The sequence below is a fragment of the Arachis duranensis genome, chromosome 10 (genome assembly GCF_000817695.3).
Source record: "Arachis duranensis cultivar V14167 chromosome 10, aradu.V14167.gnm2.J7QH, whole genome shotgun sequence".
Taxonomy (NCBI): domain Eukaryota; kingdom Viridiplantae; phylum Streptophyta; class Magnoliopsida; order Fabales; family Fabaceae; genus Arachis; species Arachis duranensis.
In genome coordinates, this window is record NC_029781.3 from 4,424,336 (window position 1) to 4,450,109 (window position 25,774).

The window sequence follows — 25,774 nt, forward strand, 5'->3', positions numbered from 1 at the left end:
GCATGATTGAATGAAAAACAGTAGTAATTGCATTAATCCATCAAGACACAGCAGAGCTCCTCACCCCCAACCATGGGGTTTAGAGACTCATGCTGTAAAAGGTACACAAAGAAAATCCACTTCGAGTGCAGGAAAGTATGGACTATTATACATTGCTGGAAAGCCCAGGATGTCTAATTTCCAATACCGTTGAGAGCGCGCCAATTGGGTTTCTGTAGCTCCAGAAAATCCACTTCGAGTGCAGGGAGGTCAGAATCCAACAGCATCTGCAGTCCTTTTCAGTCTCTGAATCAGATTTTTGCTCAGGGCCCTCAATTTCAGCCAGAAAATACCTGAAATCACAGAAAAACACACAAACTCATAGTAAAGTCCAGAAAGGTGAATTTTAACTAAAAACTAATAAAAATATACTAAAAACTAACTAGATCATACTAAAAACACACTAAAAACAATGCCAAAAAGCGTATAAATTATCCGCTCATCACTACTTTCATACTTAATATTAAAATAAGAGTCTTTGACTCGACACCGTATCGTTGATTTCTTAAAAAATCGAAAATAAATACTTTATCTTAAAAAAAAACGAACAGGCATAGATTCATATACAAGATTCCTTACATAATAGCTTATAATGTACTATACATATAAAATATAAAACCCCTATCCCTCTTACAAAATTATAATAACAAAGATGAGGGAAGAAAATTTATCTAACTAATACAACATCATATAATACAAAACGCAGTAAAACTCTTCATAATGCTCCTTCATCCGATTCCTGAAAAGGTAAAGTTGTAGGGGGTGAGAACCTAACCACACGGTTTCACCATGTAGTTTCAGAATTGTCATAAGAAGATATTTAATAAGAAAACTATTTTCAAACTCAGTGATTATCGTTGTCTTGTGAATCTTTTAATAACCAACGGCTAATCACTCAAAACCTTTTCAAAGAAACAATATTTAATTATTTCAGAAATTCAAAACCTTTCTTTTCTTATAAGAAAATCTTAATCAGTTTCCAAGACGGTATGAATAACCAACCTGTTCTAAGCATAGGTTCATTAAGTCTATGCTGAACCAGCTTGATTTTTCATACTTTACTAATATCTCAATCAGAAACTAATCAGATCAGAACCCAATCACGGCCTTCAGCCCATCACATAATCAATCAACACAATCATCAACACATCATCAATACTTAATCTCAAAAGAACCACATCAGAAACAAACACAGGCAAAACAGACAAGGAAAACACAGGTATAGATAACAATTATAGCAAATATATCAGATAGCAGTTAATAACAGTTTAGCAATTAGGTAAACCAAAACAAATTCAAACCCAAACAAAGCATACAAATGCACATGATGCATGCCTATCATATGGATGATGATATCATCTGTCAGTTATATAGCCAACCCGACACATCCTGGTAGCTAACCATGGACTGAAACACCCATGTGGAGCAAGTGCGTTTGAGCTACAACCCCCTTACTACTACCCGCTTAACCTAGAGCCAGTGGAATAATCACTACTGCGGCTACTACCCAGGCGGATGTTTAAAAGCTCAACCTGGAGCGAGTGGAATAACCACTACTACCTATGCGTCACAATCATACATTTATTCAGTTTAAATCAAGCATCATCGTTATCAAATCTCATACATTAACCTGGAGCAAGCGTGACGAACCACCATCCTTGCTACTACCCAGGTATCACAATCAGAATCACATTCAATATCATTTCATCAACCACAATTCATTCGTTTCTAAATAAAGCAAAACTCAAAACATAACCCTTTTCAAATTATAAAATCCTTTTAAAAATCCAAAGTGTTCTAACAAGCACTTCAAACAAAATCTCCAATTTTATAAAAATTTGGGCAACATCTCCTCTAAAACTTGGATTCTATCACCCTTTTTGGGTCCCAACCAAACCATTTCTCAAACTCTTTTCAACTCAGTTCCAAAATCAGACCAATTTCAATAACTCAAACCATTTTCAATTTGAATTCATTTTTCAGTAAATCAAGCTCATTTCCAATATTAAAATCCTTTCCAAATCTCAATTCATTTCCAACAAAGTCAACCAATATTTTCTCAAACTTTTTCCAACGATTTCAAACCCAAGTCATTCACAAATCTCAAGTCATTTTCCGAAATCAACCGAATTCTAACATCCAGTCATTTTCCAATTCTCAAATCGTCCTTGATAAAACATACGAATCAGATTTTCAAATCAATATTTCATTCACAATCACAATACAAACTCAATATTCAAAAATAGCCATAGTCAAATAAGCAATTACATTCATTCAAGGCAACTCAGTTCGATATCATACGGCTCCATGATAACAAAAAATATTTATTTGCATCAATATCGATTTATAACAATTCTTAAGAATAAAAATGAGTTTAATGAAAATGTCCCTACCTCGATTGGCCGGAATTGTAGAATTTAAACGCAATAATACCCTCTTTATCATTAATTTTCAGCAGTAGCAGCAACCCTAATGTAGCTGGAGCAGTGGCCGTAACACTGATTCCAAACACGCCTGCAGCAGTCATGACGTCAACCGTTCCAGTAGAACTCAGTGATACTAAAATAGAGATATCAACTATTGAAATCAAGATAAAAACATAACAGAGAAACAGGGTGTTAAACATAACATGAATGGAAGTGTTACAGGATTATGAACTGAAGGTTTGGGGTTAGAACGAAGGGGATGGCACATCATCTTGTCTTCCCTGGTGACAAGCTTCAGCTGTGACAATTCCAAAAACACAATAGAGCCAGGAACATCAGAAGCAAATACAGGATTGTTACAAAGCAAATAAGGTTCAGAGATAGTGGTTCTGGTAGCTAGGCCACAACTAACTCACCATGAACGACGACGGCGACCAGGAATTCCGGCGATAGAGGCGGCAGAGGAACAGTTCCTCCTCTGTGCATTGCCTTTCTCACAAGTCTCGTGCTCCTTCTCTGGCTCTCCCTCTCTCTAGCGACGGTGACTCCTCCACTCTCCTCCACAGTGTTGTCGAAGCTTAGAGATGGCGAAGCGAGCTCGGGCTCCATGGACGGGATAGTGGTGACGACAAGTCCTCCCTTTGACCTCCATTGCATCTCTCTCTCGACGCCTCTCCCTCACGAGCATTCTCTCTCTCTCCTCTAGCTCTGGCGGCAACTGATGATTGGAATTTTGACGGTATAGAATTTCACAAATGAATTCTCGTTGCAAGTATAGTTTCCAAACCAATCAAAAATCCTTTCATATAAAAGATTGTTTGTCACAAGTAACAAACCCCTAATTTTATAAACCGAAGTATTCAAACCTCGGGTCGTTCTCCCTAGGAATTGTAATGAAGTGTCTTGTTATTGGTTGTAATGTGTTTTGGGATTTTGGATAAGAAGCATGAAAAGTAAATGGCAATGAAAATAAACTAACAAATATAAAAGGCTCTTGGCAAGGTATGACCCAATCAACAAAGGAATTAGATAACTCAAGTGTCACTAATTACTCTACCTAAGCCAAGAGGAACAAAATTTATACTATATCTAGAAGAGGCATTTCAACAAACACATAAAAGGCAATAAAAGTAAACAACATAAATTGCAAGAATTAAAGAGAGATCTAACTACAAAGGCAAGAGATCAACAATAGAAAAGCAAAGAAGAACAATTATTATGAATTACCTCTTTATTGAATTGAAAGAAAATAGAAAGAACAATAGTAGATCTACAACAAAGTATAAAAACAACATAAAGGAAATTACAACAAAAGAGTAGAAGAAGATGAATGTAGCAACAAAGAATTGAGAGGTAGAAGTGGAAGAAAGCAAAGATTAAAACCTAGATCTAAGAACTAACCCTAATCCTAATCCTAATTCTAGAGAGAAGTGAGAGCTTCTCTCTCTAGAAACTCCTTCTACAACTAAACTATGACTAATGGTCAAAAGTATGTTGATTCCTCTTCAATCCTTGGCTTAAATAGTATCAGAAATGAGTTGGATTGGGCCCACAAGGCTTTAGAATTCGCTGGCCACGTTTTGCTTTAAGTGAACCAGGTGGCAGCAATGGCGCATGCGTGTACTATGCACGTGCGCGCCACCATACGTGTAGCAACTATGGCAAATCTTATATCGTTTCGAAGCCCCGGATGTTAGCTTTCTAATCCAACTGAAACCGCATCATTTGGACCTCTGTAGCTCAAGTTATAGTCGTTTAAGTGTGAAGAGGTCGGCTTGACAGCTTTCCGGTTCTTTCATTTCTTCATGAGTTCTCCAACTTTTCATGCTTCTTTCTTCATTCCCTTGATCCAATCTTTGCCTCCTAAACCTTAAATCACTTAACAAACATATCAAGGCATCTAATAGAATCAAGGTGAATTAAATTTAGCTATTTTAAGTCCTAAAAAGCATGTTTTCACTCTTAAGCAGAATTAAAGGAGAAGTTATAAAACCATGTTATTTCAATGGATAAATGTGGGTAAAAGGTTATAAAATTCCCTAAATCAAGCACAAGATAAACCCTACAAACGGTTTATCAGCAACGACGACAACCAGCACAGGAAGCGGCACGACGCGCGATCGTCTTTCCTCTCTTCTTTCTCTATTCCGTCACTTTCTCCCTCTACTCTCCGTTTCCTTCTTTCTTCCCTTCTGTTTCCCCCCTCGAGCTCCATGTTCCCTTTCTTTCCCTTTCTGATTGTATATTTAGGGATTTAGGTTATAAGTTAGGAATTTAGTGAAATTAGGATTTTATTTGGTGCTTCTAGAGTTAGGGTAAAATACATACGAGTAATATAACAATTAAATATTTTAGATAAAATAAAAATTCAGAAATCAAATATAATACTTTAAAGATTACTTTCAAAACACATAAGATCTTATTTATCTTTATATAAATAAGCTCAAATAATTATTTTTTTAATTTAAATTATAAAATAAATGTATTAATCACATTTTATAAAATACAATTTTAAACTCAAAATATTAATTATTGAAATTAAATGATACAACTTTTTATTATTTTTCCATCACCAGAACTCTAATTCCAATTTGAATAAAATAACTAATTATAATAAAGATTATTCCTAAACATTAATTAACTTGAACTCAAAGTATTTATAAAAATCAATTTAGTCATTCCTAATAAATTAATTTCTAAAAGTTCAATTTAATTAAATAAACCATAATTTATTCATAATAGAAATCACTTAAATTAAACTATACAATTCTTTTATTTTTCAATTACTAAAATTAAATTAACCTAATTAGCAAAAATAAGTTTGACTAAATAAAATTACTAAGTAAAAAATTAAAATCCAACTAAAATGTAATGAATTAAATCAAATAACAGCAAAATGAGTTTTTGCCAAAACCTGAAAATTAAAGAACAGAGAAACAAAAAGGCAGGGGTGAGGAGGTTACACTTCAGGGGTGGTCGCCATGTTGCCAGAGCAATAGACCAGCGGAGGGGTGGCTGCTGTGTTGCGACAAAGCTCGCCAGCAAAACAGAAGTTGTTACGGTTCTACATGCATCTCTGATTCGCGAAGAGGAGGATGCGAGAAAGAAGAAGAAGAAGAAGGAGAGGGGTTTTTTGCCCGTGGTGGTTCGGCGCAGAACGAGGAGTGCACGGCGCCGTCACCGTGGAGGAGAGCACCGCGCCGTCGCCATGGAGGAGCTGCTCTCGTTGTTAGCGTCGTCGATTATTAGAGCTGATAGTGGAGAAAGAAGAGAAAGGGATCGTGCATGGATGTTACTGGCTTCAGTGACTTAGTTATTTAGGGCTTAGTGTGTTTTCTTTCAATTAAAGTAAAGTGAATTGATAAACAAATTTGTTTTTTTTTAAGTTACTTGATAGGAAAAATAATTGGTGGGAATATGATTAAAAGTTTTTTTCTAAAATTTTTAACTATGAATAATTTTAGGCAACTTTTTATAAATGTTATTTGTTAAATTTTTTGACAACCCTTATAATGTTGTATTTTTATTTAAAAGTGTTGTTTTAAAGTTTTTATATTACAACATTTTATAAACGTTGTTTTAATTATCAAAGATAATTTTTTTGTATGGGTGACTAAAAATTTTGTTATCTTCACCTTACTCAAAAGCAACTCGTTAAAAATATTGTCTTTATCTATTTAAACAACTTTTATTAAATATTATTTCAAATAAATATTATCTTAGATAAAAATATTGTAGTGATAATTTTCTAACTTGTAAGTGAGATTTAGATTTTTCACCTACTGTGCTTCTTTTCAGGTATTTTGTTTTAACATACAAAAATAGTTAATTACTAATTCATTGCTCATTATATTGCATTTAATTTTCTTGCATGTCTGGGATCTAGAGTTTGATATAGTGCTAACTAACATATTCTCTGAGTTGTCATGTGATTAAAATTCTGAATTTATATTGATCCAATGTGTTTTCATTGAAAATATAAAAAATTTAAATTTTTAATAAATTTATTTTATTTTTATTAAATAAATTAAAAATATTTAAATTCTTTATTAATGATAAACGAACTTATAATTTATTTTTAGTGCACATGTTAACTAAATTCTTTTTAAAATAGCTAATATAGAGGAGAAAAAATGAGTTTAATCCGATAATTAATGTTAAGGTGTATATGACTCGACTCGATTCGAAGATCCGGTCAGACCTAAATATTTTATGGGTTAATTTAGTGTAATTTCATCAAGTCTAAAATCAGATAAAGATCTCAAAAATCGATTCTGGTCAATGCGAATACAGTTTTATTCTATTTATGTGCATCTTAAGAAAACTAGAAAAAATATATATATTTTAAATTAATTTTAATATTATGTTATATTAATTATAAACTTATTATTTTATTTTTAATCATATTTGTTAAAAATATTTAAATTTTATTAAATTTAAAATTAAATTAAAATCTAAAAAATAGACCAATATATATTTTGTGACATCTAAATAAAGACAAATCCAATTTTACATCCCCCATAAACGCTCCTAATTAATGCACTGAGTAGGGGCGTTGAGCTGGAAAGGTGCCGCTAGGATCATAATAACAAGTAATAAGGGTGCCTTCATCATTGTCGCAGTCACCTCTTGCGCAACCTAAATAAGTTGATGCACCCCAAACAACTTGAACGTAACAATGACAACTGGCAGGGTTACCATCAATGCATTTGTTAGATTTGGGCTCATACTTTTGTTTCTGTGCTACCCATGTGGCCACTGCAGATGCTGCTGAAACACGATTCGGATTATGTACAATGTTTTGGCCGTAGTTACTACCAAAATGATGAGGTATAGACATTCCATAACAATCTGCAATATGTTCATTCACAAACTCATGAGCAAGTGATTCTAGTTCTTTGTCCCACTTCAATGGCTTAACTCCAACTTTAGCACGTGCAGCATTATGACCTTTAAGATAGTCCGTTGCAAAATTTTGACTCGATAAGCACGATGGAATAATAATGCTTACGAAACTTATTACCATCAACGAAATCTTCAACAACCTTTTCATTCTCTTAGCTCTAAATTAGGGAAAAGAAATTCGATGATTGCAAAAATTAAATGTCATTGTGTTTAGTGTTCGATTGATGGATATATATAATAACCATGCAATGATTTATTGGAGGTTCAAAAGGCCAGTAACAAAATGAAACAAATTGTATAAATAATATAATATTAATTATTAGAATGGAATAATCATCGAGGCAATGCAAGTGTCTAATAAGGTAAAACCAATGATAATAACGATGAGACATTTAGTTTTGATTCGGCTGTATGTACACACAACTTTTTTTTTTTTTTTAATGCTTCAAGGATCATAGGTTTTATTTGAATTATTAAGCTCTTGGCATGTTCATTTTTGCGTCTCCAATAATTAAAATTATATTAATAGCTCTTGGCATGTTCACTCACTATAGGTTTTTACTTGTTACTAGCTTTTCAAAAATAATAATATTTGAACGACAATAAAAAATTAATTCAAAAACAATCTAAAATTATCATATTTAATTTTTAATAATTATAGTTGTTATATAATTATGAGTGTTATGTCAAATGAAATAACTTAGTATTACCGTTTTAAAAAAATAGAAGATATCATAAATAAATAGCTTTTTTTTCAAATACTTTTGGTCATTTATTTTCGACTATTTACATGGTATATTGTTAATTTGATCATTAAAATGTACTTGCCAATATAATCTATTATTTTTGTTTATTACATTTTACATATTATCAAATTAAACAATAAAAATATATATCTTATTTTATAACTAAAGTTTAATTAAAATATTCCCCAAATTAAAATTCATTCATCTTTTTCTAATATATATTACCAAATAAAAAAGTCTAATATGCCATTTAATACAATAAAAAAACTTTTACAAAGGAGATTAGAATGACAGGCCAAAATTCTAATATAAGAACATGTTAACTGTTACGGCCTGATCCAAACCATATACGGGTCGACCCGACCCATTGAGAATTCGACTCGAGCAGTCGGGTTCTCGGCACTCGCCACGGTATCTGGACACGCGTCCTCACCATCCCTCCAATACAGTTGTGAGGAAGCTTCGAGGAAAGTGGGCCCGTCCCCACAGGGCCTACTTCTGACACGGTATAAATGAGGAAGGACCTGCCCTCCCCCCAAGGTACGTCACGTATTACATCTTATACCCACCTGCACACTAACTGACTAGAGCGTCGGAGTGTCTTTGCAGGTGACACCCCCTCCTTCCACAACGAGAGCTCGGCTACCCGGTAGACCGGATCCAAGCACGATCGTGATCGAAGCTTTCCCAGTTCCACATATTCCACCCGAACCGTCCGGTAACCGCTTAACCGAACATTGGCGCCGTCTGTGGGGACGCCTAAATGGACGTCGTGCCGGGCACCGGAGACCAAGGCCGAGCAGCCGGCGCAGAGGGGGCAGCCTCCGTCGCCTCGCCAAGAGGACGACGAAGATCCCCCCCGACAACGCACTGAACCACGTACAAAGACGCGACCCTTCGAAGGAACTGGTGGCGACAGCGCCAGAATAATGCAGGAGCTACGCCACAGGGTCCAGAACCTGGAACGACAGCTAGCCAATCAGGAGCATGATCGACGAACCACCGATCCTAGCTACTCCCCATCTCCTGAAAGCCGAGAGAGAGATTCCCGCCGAAGTCGTCTCCGACACGCCTCCGCATCCCGAACGGTATCCCGAGAAGATGAAACGACACAATCATCTACTCCCGAGGCAAAGAAACGCACCTCACAGGACGAGATCGCGAAGACGGGAAAGAGAGGGCTGAGAGGACACGGCGACCCGTGATAATGGGCGCCACCCCGTTCCATCGATCCATCCTCGAGGTCCGGTTGCCGAAGCACTTCGACAAACCAACGGACATGAGGTATGATGGAACCCAAGACCCTCTAGAACACCTCACAGCCTTCGAAGCTAGGATGAATCTGGAGGGAGTAGGGGACGAGGTGAGGTGTCGAGCCTTCCCGGTGACTCTGGCAGGACCCGCGATCAGATGGTTTAACGGCCTCCCACAGGGATCCATCTATAGGTTTTCGGACGTCAGCCGTGCGTTCTTAGCCCAATTCACGACACGAATAGCAAAGGCAAAGCACTCGATCAACCTCCTTGGGATAACCCAAAGACACGGGGAGCCGACCAGAAAATACCTGGACCGGTTCAACGATGAATGCTTGGAAATTGACGGCCTAACCGATTCGGTGGCCAGCCTTTGTCTGACGAACGGCCTCCTCAACGAGGACTTTCGAAAACACCTCACCACGAAGCCGGTTTGGACAATGCACGAGATCCAAACGGTAGCTAAGGAGTACATAAATGACGAGGAAGTCAGCCAAGTCGTGGTTGCCAACAAACGACACTCCGGCTACAACCAACCTAGACAGCAAGGTAACGGAGAGAGATAGAAACAACAAGCCTTTCCATCACGGAAGTTTATCAGCAGATTGCCGAGAAAGGAATCCTGTCGAAGCCCCGACCACTCAAGGACCGTACGGGGGGAAACAAGAACTTTTACTGTGACTATCACAAGGGCTATGGGCACCAAACACAGGACTGTTTTGACCTGAAGGACGCACTAGAACAAGCGATAAGGGAGGGTAAGCTAACAGAATTCTCCCATCTTATAAGGGAGCCGAGGAGGCGTCATCGCGACCAAGACGAAGAAGGCAAAACCCGGTCGGCAAAGCGGCGACAAGAACCAGAAGATAGAGACCACGGCCTCACCGTGATAAATGTAGTAACAGCCAAAAACGCCGCGCCAAGGTCGCGATCGGCGCACAAGAAAGACGCCAAATCCTGGCGGTCTCCTCCTCGCTGGTGTGAAGTTCTAAAAAACCCCTCATCCATCTCTTTCGGTCCGGAAGACCAGTGGTTCGATGAGGCCCCCGAAAACCCACCCATGGTCATCACGGCCAGAGTGGAAACCGGCCTCGTCAAACGAATCCTTGTCGACACGGGGGCAAACTCGAACATCATGTTCCGCAACGTGTTCGACGCATTGGGGCTAAGGGACGCCGACCTATCGACTCACCAGCACGGGGTCATCGGGTTGGGCGACCACTTCATCAAACCTGATGGAGTAATATCCCTACCGGTCTCTGTGGGACAGGCTCAAGGCCGAAGATCGGCGATGGCCGAGTTCGTGGTCCTCCAAGATTCCACGGCCTATAACATCATCTTAGGAAGGAAGACGATTAATGATATTGAAGCGATAATCAACACAAAGCTGAGTCATGAAGTTTGTTACCGACGATGGATCTATAGGGTCCATAAGAGGATACCTCGAGACGGCGGTCACTTGCGACAACGCCAGCCTCTCCCTAAGGAAGAAATCCAAAGAGGCGTCAGGGGTGTTCCTGGCTGACTTGGACGCCAGGGTTGACGACAAGCCCAGACCGGAACCAGAGGGAGACTTGGAGAAGTTCAGAGTCGGTGACACAGAGGACAAGTTCACGTTTGTCAATAGAAACTTTTCGCATGAATTGAAGGAACCCTTGGTAGAAATGATCAGGGCCAATGGGGACTTGTTCGCTGGACGCCGGCCGACATGCTGGGCATAGACCCCAAAGTCATGTCGCATCACCTAGCCGTCAAAGCAGAAGCCCGCCCAGTGGCTCAAAGGAGGAGAAAGATGTCACGCGAAAGGGCGGAGGAGGTGGCCAGGCAGACGGCCAGCCTCCTTGATGCGGGCTTCATACGGAAACTAGACTACTCGACCTGGCTCTCAAACGTTGTTCTGGTAAAAAAAGCACAACGGCAAATGGAGAATGTGCATAGACTACTCAGACCTCAACAAGGCATGCCCTAAGGATTGTTTCCCCCTCCCCAACATAGATGCGCTCGTTGACGCGGCAGCGGGCTACCGGTACCTGAGCTTCATGGATGCCTACTCCACCTACAACCAGATACCGATGCACCGGCCCGACGAGGCTAAAACAGCATTTATAACGCCAGGAGGAACCTTCTGCTACAGGGTAATGCCGTTCGGCCTAAAAAATGCGAGAGCAACATACCAAAAACTGATGAACAAAATATTTGGCGACCTCATAGGCAAGACGGTGGAAGTCTATGTAGATGACATCCTCGCGAAGACTGCGCGACCCGATGACCTTCTGAATGACCTGAGAAGTGTATTCGCGTCTCTTCGACAACACGGTATGAGGCTCAATCCCCTGAAGTGTGCCTTCACCATGGAAGCCGGGAAGTTCCTAGGATTCACGATAACCCAAAGGGGAATAGAAGCCAACCCTGAGAAATGCCGAGCGATACTCCAGATGAAGAGTCCGGGTTGCGTCAAGGATGTCCAAAGATTGGCAGGTCGACTAACCTGGCTATCCCATTTCCTCGGAGCTTCGACAACAAAAGCCCTACCATTCTTTAACCTCATGAGGAAAGGGATATCGTTCGAATGGACACCCGCATGCGAGGAAGCTTTCAAGCACTTCAAGGAAATCCTAGCAACACCCCCCGTACTCGAAAAGCCAAAGGCTGGAGAACCGTTATACCTGTACCTCGCCTTAACAGGAGAAGCCCTGGCCACGGTCTTGATACGAGAAGAAGGAAGGGCTCAGCAGCCAGTCTATTTCATGAGCAGAGCCCTACAAGGGGCGGAACTAAGGTACAACAAACTGGAAAAGCTAGCTCTGGCACTCTTGACCACTTCGAGGAGGTTAAAACAATACTTCCAAGGCCACCAGATTGTCGTAAGGACGGACCAAGGAATCCGACAAGTACTCCAGAAACTCGATTTGGCGGGAAGAATGATGACTTGGTCCATCGAACTCTCCCAATACGACATACGGTACGAGCCTCGACAAGCGATCAAGGCGCAAGTGATGGCAGATTTCCTGGTAGAAGTAACGGGAGAACCAACCGAAGAGACGGGCACACGGTGGAGGCTCCACGTGGACGGGGCCTCCAATCAGACATCTGGGGGCGCCGGGATCATCCTGGAGAGCCCGGCTGGGGTCGTGTACAAGCAGTCGATCAAGTTTGAATTCTCCGTTTCGAACAACCAAGCAGAGTACGAAGCCCTCATAGGAGGCTTAGCCCTAGCAACGGAGGTCGGAGCGACAAGGTTGGAAATATGCAGTGATTTACACCTTCCAAGTGAACGGAAGCTACCAAGCCAGGGACTCGCTACTACAAAAGTACTTGGAGAAAGTCAAGGATTTGAGCCGGAAGTTTGAAGAAGTCACGATCCACCACGTTCCGAGAGAAAGGAACACACGGGCAGACCTCCTATCGAAGTTGGCTAGCACAAAACCGGGAGAAGGCAACCGATCTCTTGGATGAGGAATGATGAAGGAGCCGGCAGTCACTCTGCACCTCTCAAAGCTAAGCCCCTCATGGTTGGACCCCATCACCGACTTCTTAGAAAACGGAAAACTTTCCGATGACGAAAAAGATGCTAAGAAACTGAGAAGGGAAGCAACCAGGTATGCGATCATCCAGGGTCAATTGTTCAGGAAAGGATTCAACCAGCCCCTACTGAAATGTCTGCACCCCGACCAAACGGACTACGTCCTCAGGGAAGTCCATGAAGGGTGCTGCGGCCATCACATAGGAGGTAAAGCCCTAGCAAGAAAATTAATCCGGGCCGGATACTATTGGCCGTCAATGATGGCAGACTCGAGAGAATTCGTTAGAAAATGTATCAGATGCCAAGAAAATGCCAATTTCCACAAAGCACCGACCTCCGAGCTAAGCTTGTTAACGTCTTCCCGGCCATTTTCACAATGGGGAGTCGACCTCTTGGGGCCCTTCCCGGTTGGTCCTGGACAAGTCAAGTACCTCATAGTCGCCATTGACTACTACACCAAATGGATAGAAGCCAAGTGTAGGAAGTTCATATGGAGGCAAGTGATAACACAGTTCGGTATCCCGGAGGTCGTTATCTCAGACAACGGAACACAGTTCACCGACAAGAAATTCACGGAGTTCCTCACCGGCCTGGGCATAAGACAGAGGTTCTCCTCGGTGGAACACCCCCAAACAAACAGACAGGTTGAGTCTGCAAACAAGATCATCCTGCTAGGACTTAAGAAGCGGCTGGACAATAAAAAAGGTGCTTGGGCCGACGAGCTTGCCTCGGTCCTTTGGTCCTACCGTACAACCGAGCAGTCTTCCACTAGGGAGACCCCCTTTCGACTAACGTACGGGCTAGATGCGGTAAATACCTGTGGAAATCGGGGAACCAAGCCCACGACTACTTTTGAAGGGAGTAGAGGAAGCTGTGGAGAAAGATCTAATAGATGAAGCCAGGGAGATGGCCCACTTGACGGAAACAGCGCTAAAGCAAAGAATGGACCTGCGCTACAACGCCAAAGCACTCAAAAGAAAGTTTGAAGCAAACGACCTCGTCCTAAGGCGCAACGACATCGGCTTACCGACCCCGGGAGAGGGCAAACTGACAGCAAACTGGGAAGAGCCCTACAGAGTCAAAGAGGTGATCGGTAAGGGTGCATACAAATTGGAAAAGCTCAATGGCAAGGAGATCCCAAGGACATGGAACGCAGATAACCTAAGAAGGTTTTACTCCTAAGTCGTTTACTTTGTAACAACACCTCAATATCTTTGCTACAACGATAAAATCTGCTTGATTACCAATTGTTATGCTTGCCCATATATATATTTTTTTCTCTATCTTGTGTTTACTTTCTTTTTTGAGCAACCACCGTGCAAATGAGAATACACGGCCCCGGGACTGATCACCCCGGGAGCCCCTAGGCCAAGGACATATCAAACGGCCATAACAAAAAATAACGCGACCTCAAAGAAATGCCGACGTAACGGTAAAGGTGAGTAAACCGGCAAACATTGAAACGAGACCAACATAGTAAGCAAGCGTACGTACAAACCAACAAACCCACTAACGATTTGATACGAACACAGTTCTACAAAAAGTTCAAAAGTTACAAAAATCACTTCTTCGGCATGTCGACGACCTTCCCATCCTTAATGGTTTTGAAGACTCCAATTGCCGATATATTGAAATCAGGAGCAATAACCTTAACTTGAGCTTTGAGGGCCTCTTCAGTCATGAAAATCGCATTCTTGCCCTACTCCTTAACCTCCTTGTGTTTTTTCTTGAATGCATTGGCCTCGTCCCGAGCGGTCTTAGCAGCCGCAACTGCGTCATCACGGTCTTTCTCCAATGTGGCCATCCGATTTTGTGCGGCGCTCAACTGGCTCTTCAGGGTCATCTCTTGCTCCGTCAGACGGGACACAGATGCATCGGCAATTTTTAACTTCTCTTCGGCCGACGCAGTCTTCTTTTCGGCCGACGCAGTCTTCTTTTCGGCGACTTCGAGCTTATTCCCCGCCTCTGCCAGTTGCTCTTGAAGCGTTTCAACTTAAGCTTTAAGCTTGTTGTTGGCTGCGGCCGCGGTCTCAAGCTTCCGACGAAGCGAGGCCATACTCAAAAGTTCAAACTCAGCCTTCCGGGCTATGGCCGCGCCTCAAAGGAGGGTATGATACATCCATCGTGCCTGCCCAGAGAGGTCGGTACCATGGAAATGTTCCTCCGTGCCAAGAAGCAACTGAGCATCTATGAACGACCCGGCATCAAAGTTCCTTTCCATGACGGTAAGGACCCCTTCGGGACTAGACTGCGACCTCTGTCTCTTGGGGGTGGGGATGACAGACAACTCCTCGTCCTCCTCCTGACGAGCCGAAGACGAGTGCCCATGAACGGCCACTTCCTGGAAAATAGGGGACGCGGATGTCGGAGTGGCAACCTTCGAGGTCGTGGTGACGTCGGGAGGTGTGGGTGCCGTCTGGGCCGCCTCGCCCTCAGGAACCGCCACCGACTGTCCCCCAGCCTCTTCGCCATCATCCTCCTGGAGGAAGGTATGGAACAAATTCTCCATGCCGGTCACTTCGGCAGACAGTCCCACTACAAACAAGAAATGAACAAATTAGCAAATTAGCAATCAGCACAGCAAGGCAAAAATAAACAATCATGCAAACGACGACACGACAAAGGCAACTCACGAATATAACCTCGGGCGGCCTCTCGGCTACCCATAAGAAGATGAGGATTCACATTATTTCTCCCAAGAACGGCCCACAATATGTCGGCTATCTTCCAATCCACAGCCGACATCCCTTTGTAAGTAACCCTGATAAAAGGATTGGACCCCGCCCCGAAGCTCCAGTACGTCGGGATGAGGCACTCTTTTTCCAATGACAACCAAAAAGGGTGACGACCCTTAACCGGCCGAACTTTAAAATACTTGTCCTTGAACCCATGATAAGAGTCCTCGAACAAGCTGAAAATCCTCCGACCTTGGGCAGACTGGAAGGACATGAACCCTTTTTTATGTTTCCCTTCCTTCGAAGGGTTCATAAGATTAAAAAAGTATAGGAAGACGTCGACAGAGATCGGCAGCTCCAAGTACTCGCACACCATCTCGAAGCAGCGGATTGAAGCCCAACTGTTCGGATGAAGCTTGGATGGTGCCACCGAGATCCGGTTAAGAAGGCCCATCTGAAAGGGAGAGAAAGGGATGCGAACCCCTACTTGGGTGAACATGGCCTTGTAAAACCAGATCCAGTCGGCAACCCGGGGGGCGTTGAAGTTAATCTCATACAACCGCTCGTGAGGAGCGGGGACATACACATCATAATTAGCCTCTTCATCGGTACCCCCACACAAGTACTCGGCCTGACGGAATTCCGTGAGCTCCTCCTTACCCATCTGGTTGGGGGAGTCCCTGAGGTCGGAAACAACCTAGGCATACGGGTCGTAACCTGCAGCGGAAGTGGAAGCCCGGCCGACGATACGAGGCATACCTACAGTGGAGGCATCGCTCGGTTAGTCCATGAGGTCGGAAGCCCGGAGAAACCTAAAAACCCACACATCACCTATCCTACAACCTAAACTAAGCATAGCTAAAAGGGAGACCAAATAAGACCAAGTCCAGAATGGTAACCCCCCTTGGCACACCATACTCAATAGAAAGAAAATACATCCATTCGCAGAAATAAAACAACAAGCAACAGATACCTATAACAAACGCGCAGAAAACCATTGAGGCAGAGGGAAAATGGAGATTACCTGGATTATTAGGAAAATTCGGAAAGGAACGAGACACACAAGAATGCTGAAAAGAACTTCTGGATGATGGGGAATGCAGGAAAAAGGAGGAACAAAGACGATCAGGAGGAACAAGAATGGAAGAGGAAAATGCGAAACTGTTTAAAACTGCCTTAGGGAGAGCGCGAAAGGCCTGGGGAAAAAATGGTCTTTGCGTACGGGGTTTTTCAACCCATTATGAGCATTCGATGTCCCGCGCGAGAAACAAGGCGATGAATGAACGCCCCGAACTACGAACGGGCACGCACGCGAGTGGCGCGTCTCCCACACGAACGACCGACCTAGCGACTATGAATAAAGAGACAACCCGCCGCCAACGGCCCATGCGGTTGATTGCCGGCGCGTTGGGGGCACTGTTACGGCCTAGCCCAAACCACATACGGGTCGACCCGACCCGTTGAGAATCCGACCCGAGCGGTCGGGTTCTCGGCACTCGCCACGAGACTTGGACACGCGTCCTCACCATCCCTCCAATACAGCTGTGAGGAAGTTTCGAGGAAAGTGGGCCCGTCCCCACAGGGCCCACCTCCGACACGGTATAAATGGGTAAGGACCTGCCCTCCCCCCAAGGTACGTCACGTATTACATCTTATACCCACCTGCACACTAACTGACTAGAGCGTCGAAGTATCTTTGCAGGTGACACCCCCTCCTTCCATAACGAGAGCTCGGCTACCCGATAGACTGGATCCAAGCATGATCGTGATCGAAGCGTTTCCAATTCCACATATTCCACCCGAACCGTCCGGTAACCGGTCAACCGAACATTAACAATGCCAACTGATTATCAATCTGTTAAGATAAGTTTTAAAATAGTATTTAAAGTTGCACTCAAATTTTAAAATAATCTCTGAAATTAATAATTATTCAAATTTATTTTCAAAATTATTATACTCCAAAACTTATAGTAATTCCTAAAGCATTTTTCGTCTATTAACCCTTCCAAAACTCTAATCCCTTCTTCTTTAATTCTGTTCTTCTTCTTCAACAGATCACAAAAATAAAAATCAGTAAGACAAAATATCACAAAAAAAAGCAGCATCAATCAGAAAAGATCAATCAACCTAAATAGCAAGCATCAATCAACCTAAACAACAACAAGTACAAAAAATAGTAACAACAAAAAAAGCCAACAATAATTACAGAATAGAAAATAGCTAAAATCAACCATTGTTGTTATATTGAAACAGGATCAACTGTAGCAATCACCTAAAACATTAAAGAACAATAATTGAATAACTAAAAAATTTTAAAAAAACTCACCATGGATGTGAGAGAGAACCGAGCCAGAGGAGAGAAGATGGAGGCAGAGGGAGACAGAGAGGAGACAAGAGAAAATCGCCGATGCACGAGCAGTGATAGTGACGACTAGACAGGGAGGCAGAAGCGAGCATTGACGGCAAGAAACGAGACGATGTGTTGACGCAAAGGGGTTGACAAGCGGCGGACGACGAGATGGAGGCTAGCGAGTGGCGCGGCAACAAAACGAAGGCTGGCAAGCGGAGTAGCGATAATAAAGAAGGTTGAGGCTTTATGCTCTGTCTCTGCCTCTACTGTGTTCGAGTGTGAGAGACTAGGTTAGAGAGGGGGTGATGAGCGGCGCGGCACTAAAATGGAGGCCGGTGAGAGGCGATGACAGCGAGGATTGAGGAGAGCTCCGTGTGTTTAGTGTTGTGAGTGTAAGAGTATAGTTGGGGAGGGGAGGGTTTCAGGTTGGGGAAGGAGAAGGGAAAGGGAAAAGGTCTCAGAATGGAAAAGCAGAAGGAGAAGAAGAAGGAGAAGGGCATTAGGTTGGGGAAGTAGAACGGAAATGGGTTGGGGAAGGGAAAAGGGAGCGTGTTTTCTTCAATTTCCCTTTTTTTTTTCAAAATGACGTCGTTTCAAGGTTCCGATGAATGGAAAACGTCTTAGAGACTAGTATGAGTCTCGGAGTGCAAGTTCAAAGACGAAATTGGGTAGCTATTAACTTCAAAGACTACTTTAAGACTCATGCAATTTTAGAGACTAATTTAAGACTTAACTCTCGGTCTGTCCTAATCATAATTGTTAAAATCGAATTGAACTGCTCGATTTAACAAAAAAAATTAACGAATCAAATTCTAAATCGGTTTGGTCTAATATTTTGATCGTTTAAAAAAAATTGGTTAAAATCGGTATATATAAACCAATTAAAACCGATACAAACCGGCAACAATTAACAAAAGAAAAAACTTTTTTTAAGTTTAAACTTAAATTCTATCCTGCATGTGCAGTTTGATTGTTTGCGTGCCATTAGGCCAAGCTGCTTTTCATTATATTTTTTTTTAAATATATAATATATATAAAATTAAATTATAATTTCAAATTTTATATTTATTAACTGTAATTTAAATGGTTTAATCAATAACTTATTAATTAAACTAATAAATTAGTAAACTATTAATTTGACGAATTTGATTATCAGTTTAATTTTAAAAACTGTTGTCTTAATTGAACAGCCACTCCTCAATAGTGACTGATTACCAACTGATCTACTCCAATCGACCTTCAACTAATCTCCCTCAAACGGCTCCACTCGTTAACCCACTATCCTTGCCCCAATCGAATAATCAAGTCCAATCGCCTTAGCTTCAACCAAAACAAAAAACAATTCATTCAAATAGTCTTTCTATAAAATCCCTTCCTCACTGAGAAGGTATCACTAACTACTCTATCTTGAATGTCAATATAGCTGCCATACCTACTACGAAATACTAGAAATCCAGTCTTGCAAGTGAACTCAGATTGAGAATTGACATTTTCTTCAACCTCCGAGATCCATAGCCGTTGAAAACTACCATTGACCTCTCCACAACTTTTTCTTGTGTATGTGTCATCGTTAATAATAACTCATCAATTATGTTAATTAAGTGTACATACATCAAAATTAATTATTAATATAAAATATATATTTAAATATAAAATATATATTAAAAATCAATTAATATTTGTTTCCATTATATACACAGACATAGATCAAGCTTGATTCAAATTTACTGTTTTTGCTTCTTTGTGAAATTAACTTGTTTGTGTAGCGAAAACTTTTCATTGAATCTTGGAAGCAGTAATTGTGATCGATCATATATACATATATAGAAGACAATAAATGCTTTAATATATGATTTGAGTAGTATTAATAACAGACTTTTTAATTAGGAAAAAATGTTTCAAGAAAAGGTACCCACTTAGTACATAAGGCAAAAAGCCTTTGGAAAGTACCATCACAGCTTAAACTAAAATAATCATAAAGAAAACTACAATGTGAACCATCTTAGTAAAATTCACTTACATTAAAGTTTAGTGAAGGAAGCAATGTGTTTAATTTAGTAATTAATAAATGGTGGGTTTAACCAATTGCAATATGTGTGTTAAAGACACATGAATTTATCATGAAAAGTTTTAAATTTTTTATTTAATAAATATAAGATAGATGTCATATTAGAAATTTAATTTTTTTATTTTCAATAAAAACATTTTCAATTTATAATTTTAATATATGCTCTTAAAGTATAAGATAGATAAATTTTTAATGAATTAAGAAAGGACTTTGACCTGGAAAATGACACCGAGGATAATAAAAACAAGTAATAAAGGTGCCTCCATAATTACGACACTTGATTCTAGCACAACCTAAAAAAGTAGTTGCACCCCATACACTTTGAGCATAAAAAATACAATTAAGGGTACCATCAATGCAAGAGTTGGATTTATAGTCATAGTTTGTTTTTTGCTTCAACCATGCATTCACAGCATCGGCACCTGATACAGATTCTGGATTATATGCAATGTTTTGGCCATATTTATTACCAGCAATAATGGTCATATCATGAATCCCCTTCTTGCAATCAAAAATGTGTTTTTTCACGAACTTACGAGCATGCGATGCAAGCTGCGGATCCCACTTTAATGGCTTAACACCAATTTCTGCGCGTGCATTGTTGTGAGCTTTAAGATAGTCTTTTGGAGAGTTTTGATGAGCTATTAAAAATAATGGAACTATACTTATAAAACTTATTATCACTGTCCAAATTTTCAAAAGCCTTTCCATTATCCAACTTTTTTAAAAAAGTCCTTTGACGATTGCAAAAATTAAATATCAAAGTGTTATGTATAAATATAAAACATGGTTCGTTGCAGTTAAATGTACTTGAATATATATACATACATGTATATTAATTTAGAACAATGCTAGAGAATCAAAAGAGTATTAACTAAAAATCAGTCAAATATCTTTGGGTGAATCCAAAATTTCTACGAGTTAATATATATGGATGTTTCTTCTGCTAAGTATCAGAATGTTTCTTTTTCATACTAAATGGATGTTCTTTTATATATTTTTTGAATTTTTTTGTATTGCAAATGTAAATGTCTCTATTTCTTTAAGAATTATATATTTTTTTTAAAATTTTATAGATATTTAATTATTTTTGCTAAAATATAACTGAATATTTTTTTTGTTAAGTATTAGGATGTTTTTTTCATATTAAATGAATGTTTTTTTATAATTCTGTAATTGTGTAGTTTGTAATCTCTTTAATCATCAAAACGGCACCTAAGATCCCAAAACGCAGATTGCAACATCTGCAACAAACCCTTAATTATAAATATGTGTGTTGAATACAAAATAGGAACTCCATCATCCACCATCATTCTCACTAGCATCATAGCACCATCCACCTTCTTAACCTTACACGTGCCCAACACAAGCGCGTCGAACGTACGAAGCCACGTGCAACGAGGAAGTAGTTGTGTCCCGTCAGATCCAGATTCACGCCATACCACGCGTCGCGCGTGGTCTATGGCTTTCTGGCGCGTTAGGATGTTTAGGACAGGGTAGAAGGTGGTCGCACTGGGGCGGCAACCTCCGGCGTCAGTACGTGCCATATATTCGATGATGTGGAGCGCGTCATCGACGCGCTGGAGCTTGCAGAGGCGCGTGATGAGGGAATCGAATGCGTTCTTGCGAATGACGCCGCGGTTGAGGGTGGATAGGGTTTGAAGGAGGTGGTTGAGGAGAGAAGAGGAGAAGGTTTCGTCGGTGACGAAGTCGAAGGTGGACTTCGTGTTGAAGCAGTTGTCTTGGATGCGCTTGTACAATGTTGAGGGCGTGGCGGAGAGCATGGAAGTTGCTGGCGCTTCCAGCAGCATTGGTGAGAGAGAGAGGTCTGTGTGTGTGATTGTTGGAGGTGGGTAGATTAATGTGAGAGAGAAGAGGATGAGTTTTATAGGTTTTAATTAGGTTTACTTAATCAATTTTAAATTTTTTAATTTTGAATTTAAAAAATTTAAAATTATTAATTAATATAAATTAATGTAATTTTGTTTAGTTTTTGACTGGTAACCTCTTGGTTCTATATACTTTTTCATTAATTTATGAAAAGATTGATAAGCTAATAATAAATAAAAATAATAATAATAAGAAATTTTTTATTTAATTTATAATTTAAAATTAATTTCTTTATTTATTTATTTTTTATTTTTTCTTTTATTCTTGTTACTTCATTGAAATGAATGGCTAAATTTTTTCTACGAAATTCAAAAATTGGACTCCGTAAAAAAAATATAAAAATATATATAATAATATAATGTCAATCACTAGACTAATGGAATAATGATCAAGCCAAGAGCCTGTTCAAGTAATGCTAACGACAACCTTTGGTTGCGCTCTTTGATTGGGTCACTGATTTTATTTGAATATAATTTTATTTGAATATAATTAAATTCATAGTTCAATTATTTATTCATTGCTCTAATAATTAACATTATATTCATTTCACTTGTTACTGACTTCTTTATTGCATATATTTAACTTCAATAATAATTTGCATATAAAACAATACACATTATTCAACTATTCAAGTACATCAAACGTCAATTGCGGTATTTTATTAATAAAAGGTAATTTTATACAAAGGAGTTACTTAGATAAAGATAAAGATGCTCAAAACGTTCTTTTATAAAGATGTTTTTTTAATAATTAAAATTTAATATATATAATCGATTAAATTATATTATTTTTATCAAAATTAGGTTAGACAAATTGATTTGACTGAAAAATTTAAACTAGTTCAAAATTTGATTCACCATTTTTTTTTGTTAAATTAATTTATCTAACCTAAATTTAACAAAAAAAACATAATTTAATCAATATATATATTAAAGTTTTTTTTTGGTGACTATATATATTAAAGTTTAATTACTGAAAAAACATTAAAAGACATTTTAATGCTCCTTTATACAAAATGCGTGGGTGGCTGTCAAGATACCTTCGCAATTCGCATAGCACATCAAACAAGTCATGGATTTATCAGCGCTTTGCTTCTGTAACAATGCCTTTCAATGTTTTATTTTGAGATTAAAAATTCGGTTCTTAATTATCTCGCAATAATCAATTTAAAAATGAAAATGATTATTTTTCTGCTAAAAAGTTTTTCCTATATAAAATTAAAACTTCAAATAACAAAACTTTAAATAATTAGAATTTAAATATGGAGATTACTTTAATAAAGATACTAAAAATATCTTTTTTTTAAAGATGTTTATATGTATTGTATTATTATTGGACATCTTTATTAAATCGGTTAGTAATTTATTTTTTAATAAACTTAATTGTCGTATTATAATTATTAAATCCGGTTTGATCCGATCAAATTACATAATCTAAATTGAATATCTTTAAATTTTTTGATAAAGAGACAAATATATCTCTGACTTTTTGTTTTGCAGATATTTAAATCCCTAAAAATTTAAAAATACAATTAGATTCTTAAAAAAATTGAATTTATTGTTATTGTTATAAAAAATCGATTTTATTCTAATTTATTAAAAAATTTAAAAATAACCGATTTATTAATACGTCCAATAATAATACAGTACGTAAGCGTTTTTAAAAAAATGTTTTACGCGTCTTTATAGAAACATCCCGTTAAATATACATACATCACGATGATGAATACTTTAATTGATAGCCGCATAACACGAACACATAAGGCAAAAGATCAGCCTTTGACAAACATAAACAACCATATTGCAAAACCCACAACTCTAATGGCGAAAATTGCAAACTTATATATTAAATTCATATATATTGGTATATGACAGAATGTATGTTAACACGTTTTATTTGAGAAAATGATAAATAGGTCTTTGACTTTTTGTTTTGCAGATATTTTCGTTTTTGAGCATTTGAAAATACTTTTAAATTTCTGACCTTAACAAATCTTTGACGGATGAGTCCCTCCGTCGAATTGCCTCCGCCGGACCCGTCGGAAAAGTCTAATGTGGCTCCCGTACGGATGAAGTGGCATGCCTAGTTGACACCTAGACTGCTGAGTGGAAAGCTACATTCAAAAATTGGACAATGAAGTCCCTGCACCACTAAAATACGTCATTTTGATTTCATCCCTAATCTTTAAATTGATTGCCCTTTTTTCTCGAGGCCAGTGGTGAAGAGCTCAACGTGCATCAACCATGGCTGCTAATGGAGCATCAGCAACGTCGAGAAGAAGCCGCAGGAGAGTAAGAGAGGAAGATTCTGCTTCAAGCTCAGACCCTTATGTTGTGCACGACGGAGACCTGAAGGACGATGTCGCCCAGAGATGCTTCTGTGGAGTTTATGCGATAATGTATATGTCGAGGACGATTAGCAACCCAAACAGAGTCTTCTTGGATTGCCCATTCTATAAGGTAAGATAAGAAACCTGGGCATTTTGTTCTGTTTGAATGGTTTTATATTGTACCTTATTTTGGAAATTTTGATAGGAAAACCAACCGCACTGCAAGTTTTTTTTTGGGTCGATGAGCATCTTGCTAGAATTGGAAGCAGTGGTTGCGTCTTTGATAAAAGAGCTCTGGTTGATAAATAGCCAGAAGTTGTTGAAGAGGATGAGGGATTTCATCATAGGATTGCTATTCTAGAGGAGAAGGTTACTGTGCTAGAGAAGAAAAAAATCCATTAGCTTGTTGTGTTGTTATAGTTGTATGTGCTATTGTGGCTGCTTTTTATGTATGTAGTGACTGAGAAATGATTTTTAGAAAGTAGAGTTGGAAAATGTCTTGATCTTGGTTTTTGTTGTGTATTGAAACATGGTGTTTAGGGAATTTTTGTATCCTATTATCTATCTAAATGCAATTAAAGTTATGATATCAATAGGGTGTTGAAATTATGTTGTCAATATCTAAAGAAGCATTGAATGATTGAAAAAAGTAGGCATAAAAATTGTATACTTAAACACATAACATATATTGAAAGTTTGGTAAACATCTTTGCGACAGGCACATTTTCTAAAAGCTGCCCAAAAAGAACAAATCTGCTCAAGTGAATAGTATTATGAAGCTTAACATCACAAAAATAAGCCTCAAACACCTAACAAGTTTGCAACAGTTTATAAAATATTAAGAGCTTCTTCAAAAAGCCACCAATTCTCCCAAAAAAATATTGTTGTCACATTCAAGTTTCCTAAATGCTATTACAAGGCATAGTGGGATGCCCAAGATGTCATATTTCTTCATGTCTTTGGATTGATGGATGGTGGATTAGGAATGAATTTGAACAGTCTTGTTGTTGTTGTGCTTGCTGCTGCCAATGTCTCCTTGGAAGCTGCTGTACTCGGTCCTGGCCTGACTTGAGATGGTTGAGGCTGTGGTGGTGCAGGCTGACTTGGAGGTGGGAGTGAAGTGGAGCAAAGTGGGAGCAGGTGGCCTGAATATCTTCTGTTTGGGCCTGATCTTTGAAGTTTTTGGTTGAAACGTTTGGTGAGCTGTGGATGGAACTTGAAGTGGAGGCCTAAATGGTGTACCTCTAGTTACACGACCTTGCTGGGGTTGGTCTGCCACGGGAGCTGGTGTTACAGGGTTTGGTGTTGCTGGCACAGCACTTGGAACCTGGTTGTGATACATAAGACAATATTCATGAGACTTAGGATAAATAACAGTTTAAAGGGTCAACATTTCACAATTATATATTATACTTATATCTGGAGCCTGGCTAGATGCAGCCTGGCTAGATGCAGCCTGGGTAAATGCAGCATGGCAAGAAGCTGCCTGGATAGATGGAGTACTTTGGGTGTTAGGGGCATCCTGTAAGTTTAAGTTGACCACTGTTACTCATTATTATATGAATCCTCA

General features: G+C 39.4%; 3 protein-coding genes across 3 annotated transcripts; 1 reads left to right on the plus strand and 2 right to left on the minus strand.

Annotated features, from left to right (window-relative positions):
- Nucleotides 1–6,999: 6,999 nt before the first annotated feature.
- Nucleotides 7,000–7,491, minus strand: LOC107468448 (pathogenesis-related protein PRB1-3-like). The gene has a single exon (XM_016087731.3). The coding sequence runs from the start codon at nt 7,489–7,491 to the stop codon at nt 7,000–7,002; it is 492 nt and encodes a 163-aa protein (XP_015943217.3).
- A 1,832-nt stretch (nt 7,492–9,323) lies between these two features.
- LOC107468447 (uncharacterized) lies at nt 9,324–10,894 on the plus strand. Its single transcript, XM_016087728.1, has 2 exons — nt 9,324–9,918; nt 9,963–10,894. The coding sequence occupies exons 1-2, from the start codon at nt 9,324–9,326 to the stop codon at nt 10,892–10,894; spliced, it is 1,527 nt and encodes a 508-aa protein (XP_015943214.1).
- A 10,287-nt stretch (nt 10,895–21,181) lies between these two features.
- Nucleotides 21,182–21,796, minus strand: LOC107468446 (pentatricopeptide repeat-containing protein At3g56030, mitochondrial-like). Its single transcript, XM_016087727.1, has one exon. It carries the CDS (start codon nt 21,794–21,796, stop codon nt 21,182–21,184), a length of 615 nt encoding a protein of 204 aa, XP_015943213.1.
- Between the last annotated feature and the right edge of the window lie 3,978 nt (nt 21,797–25,774).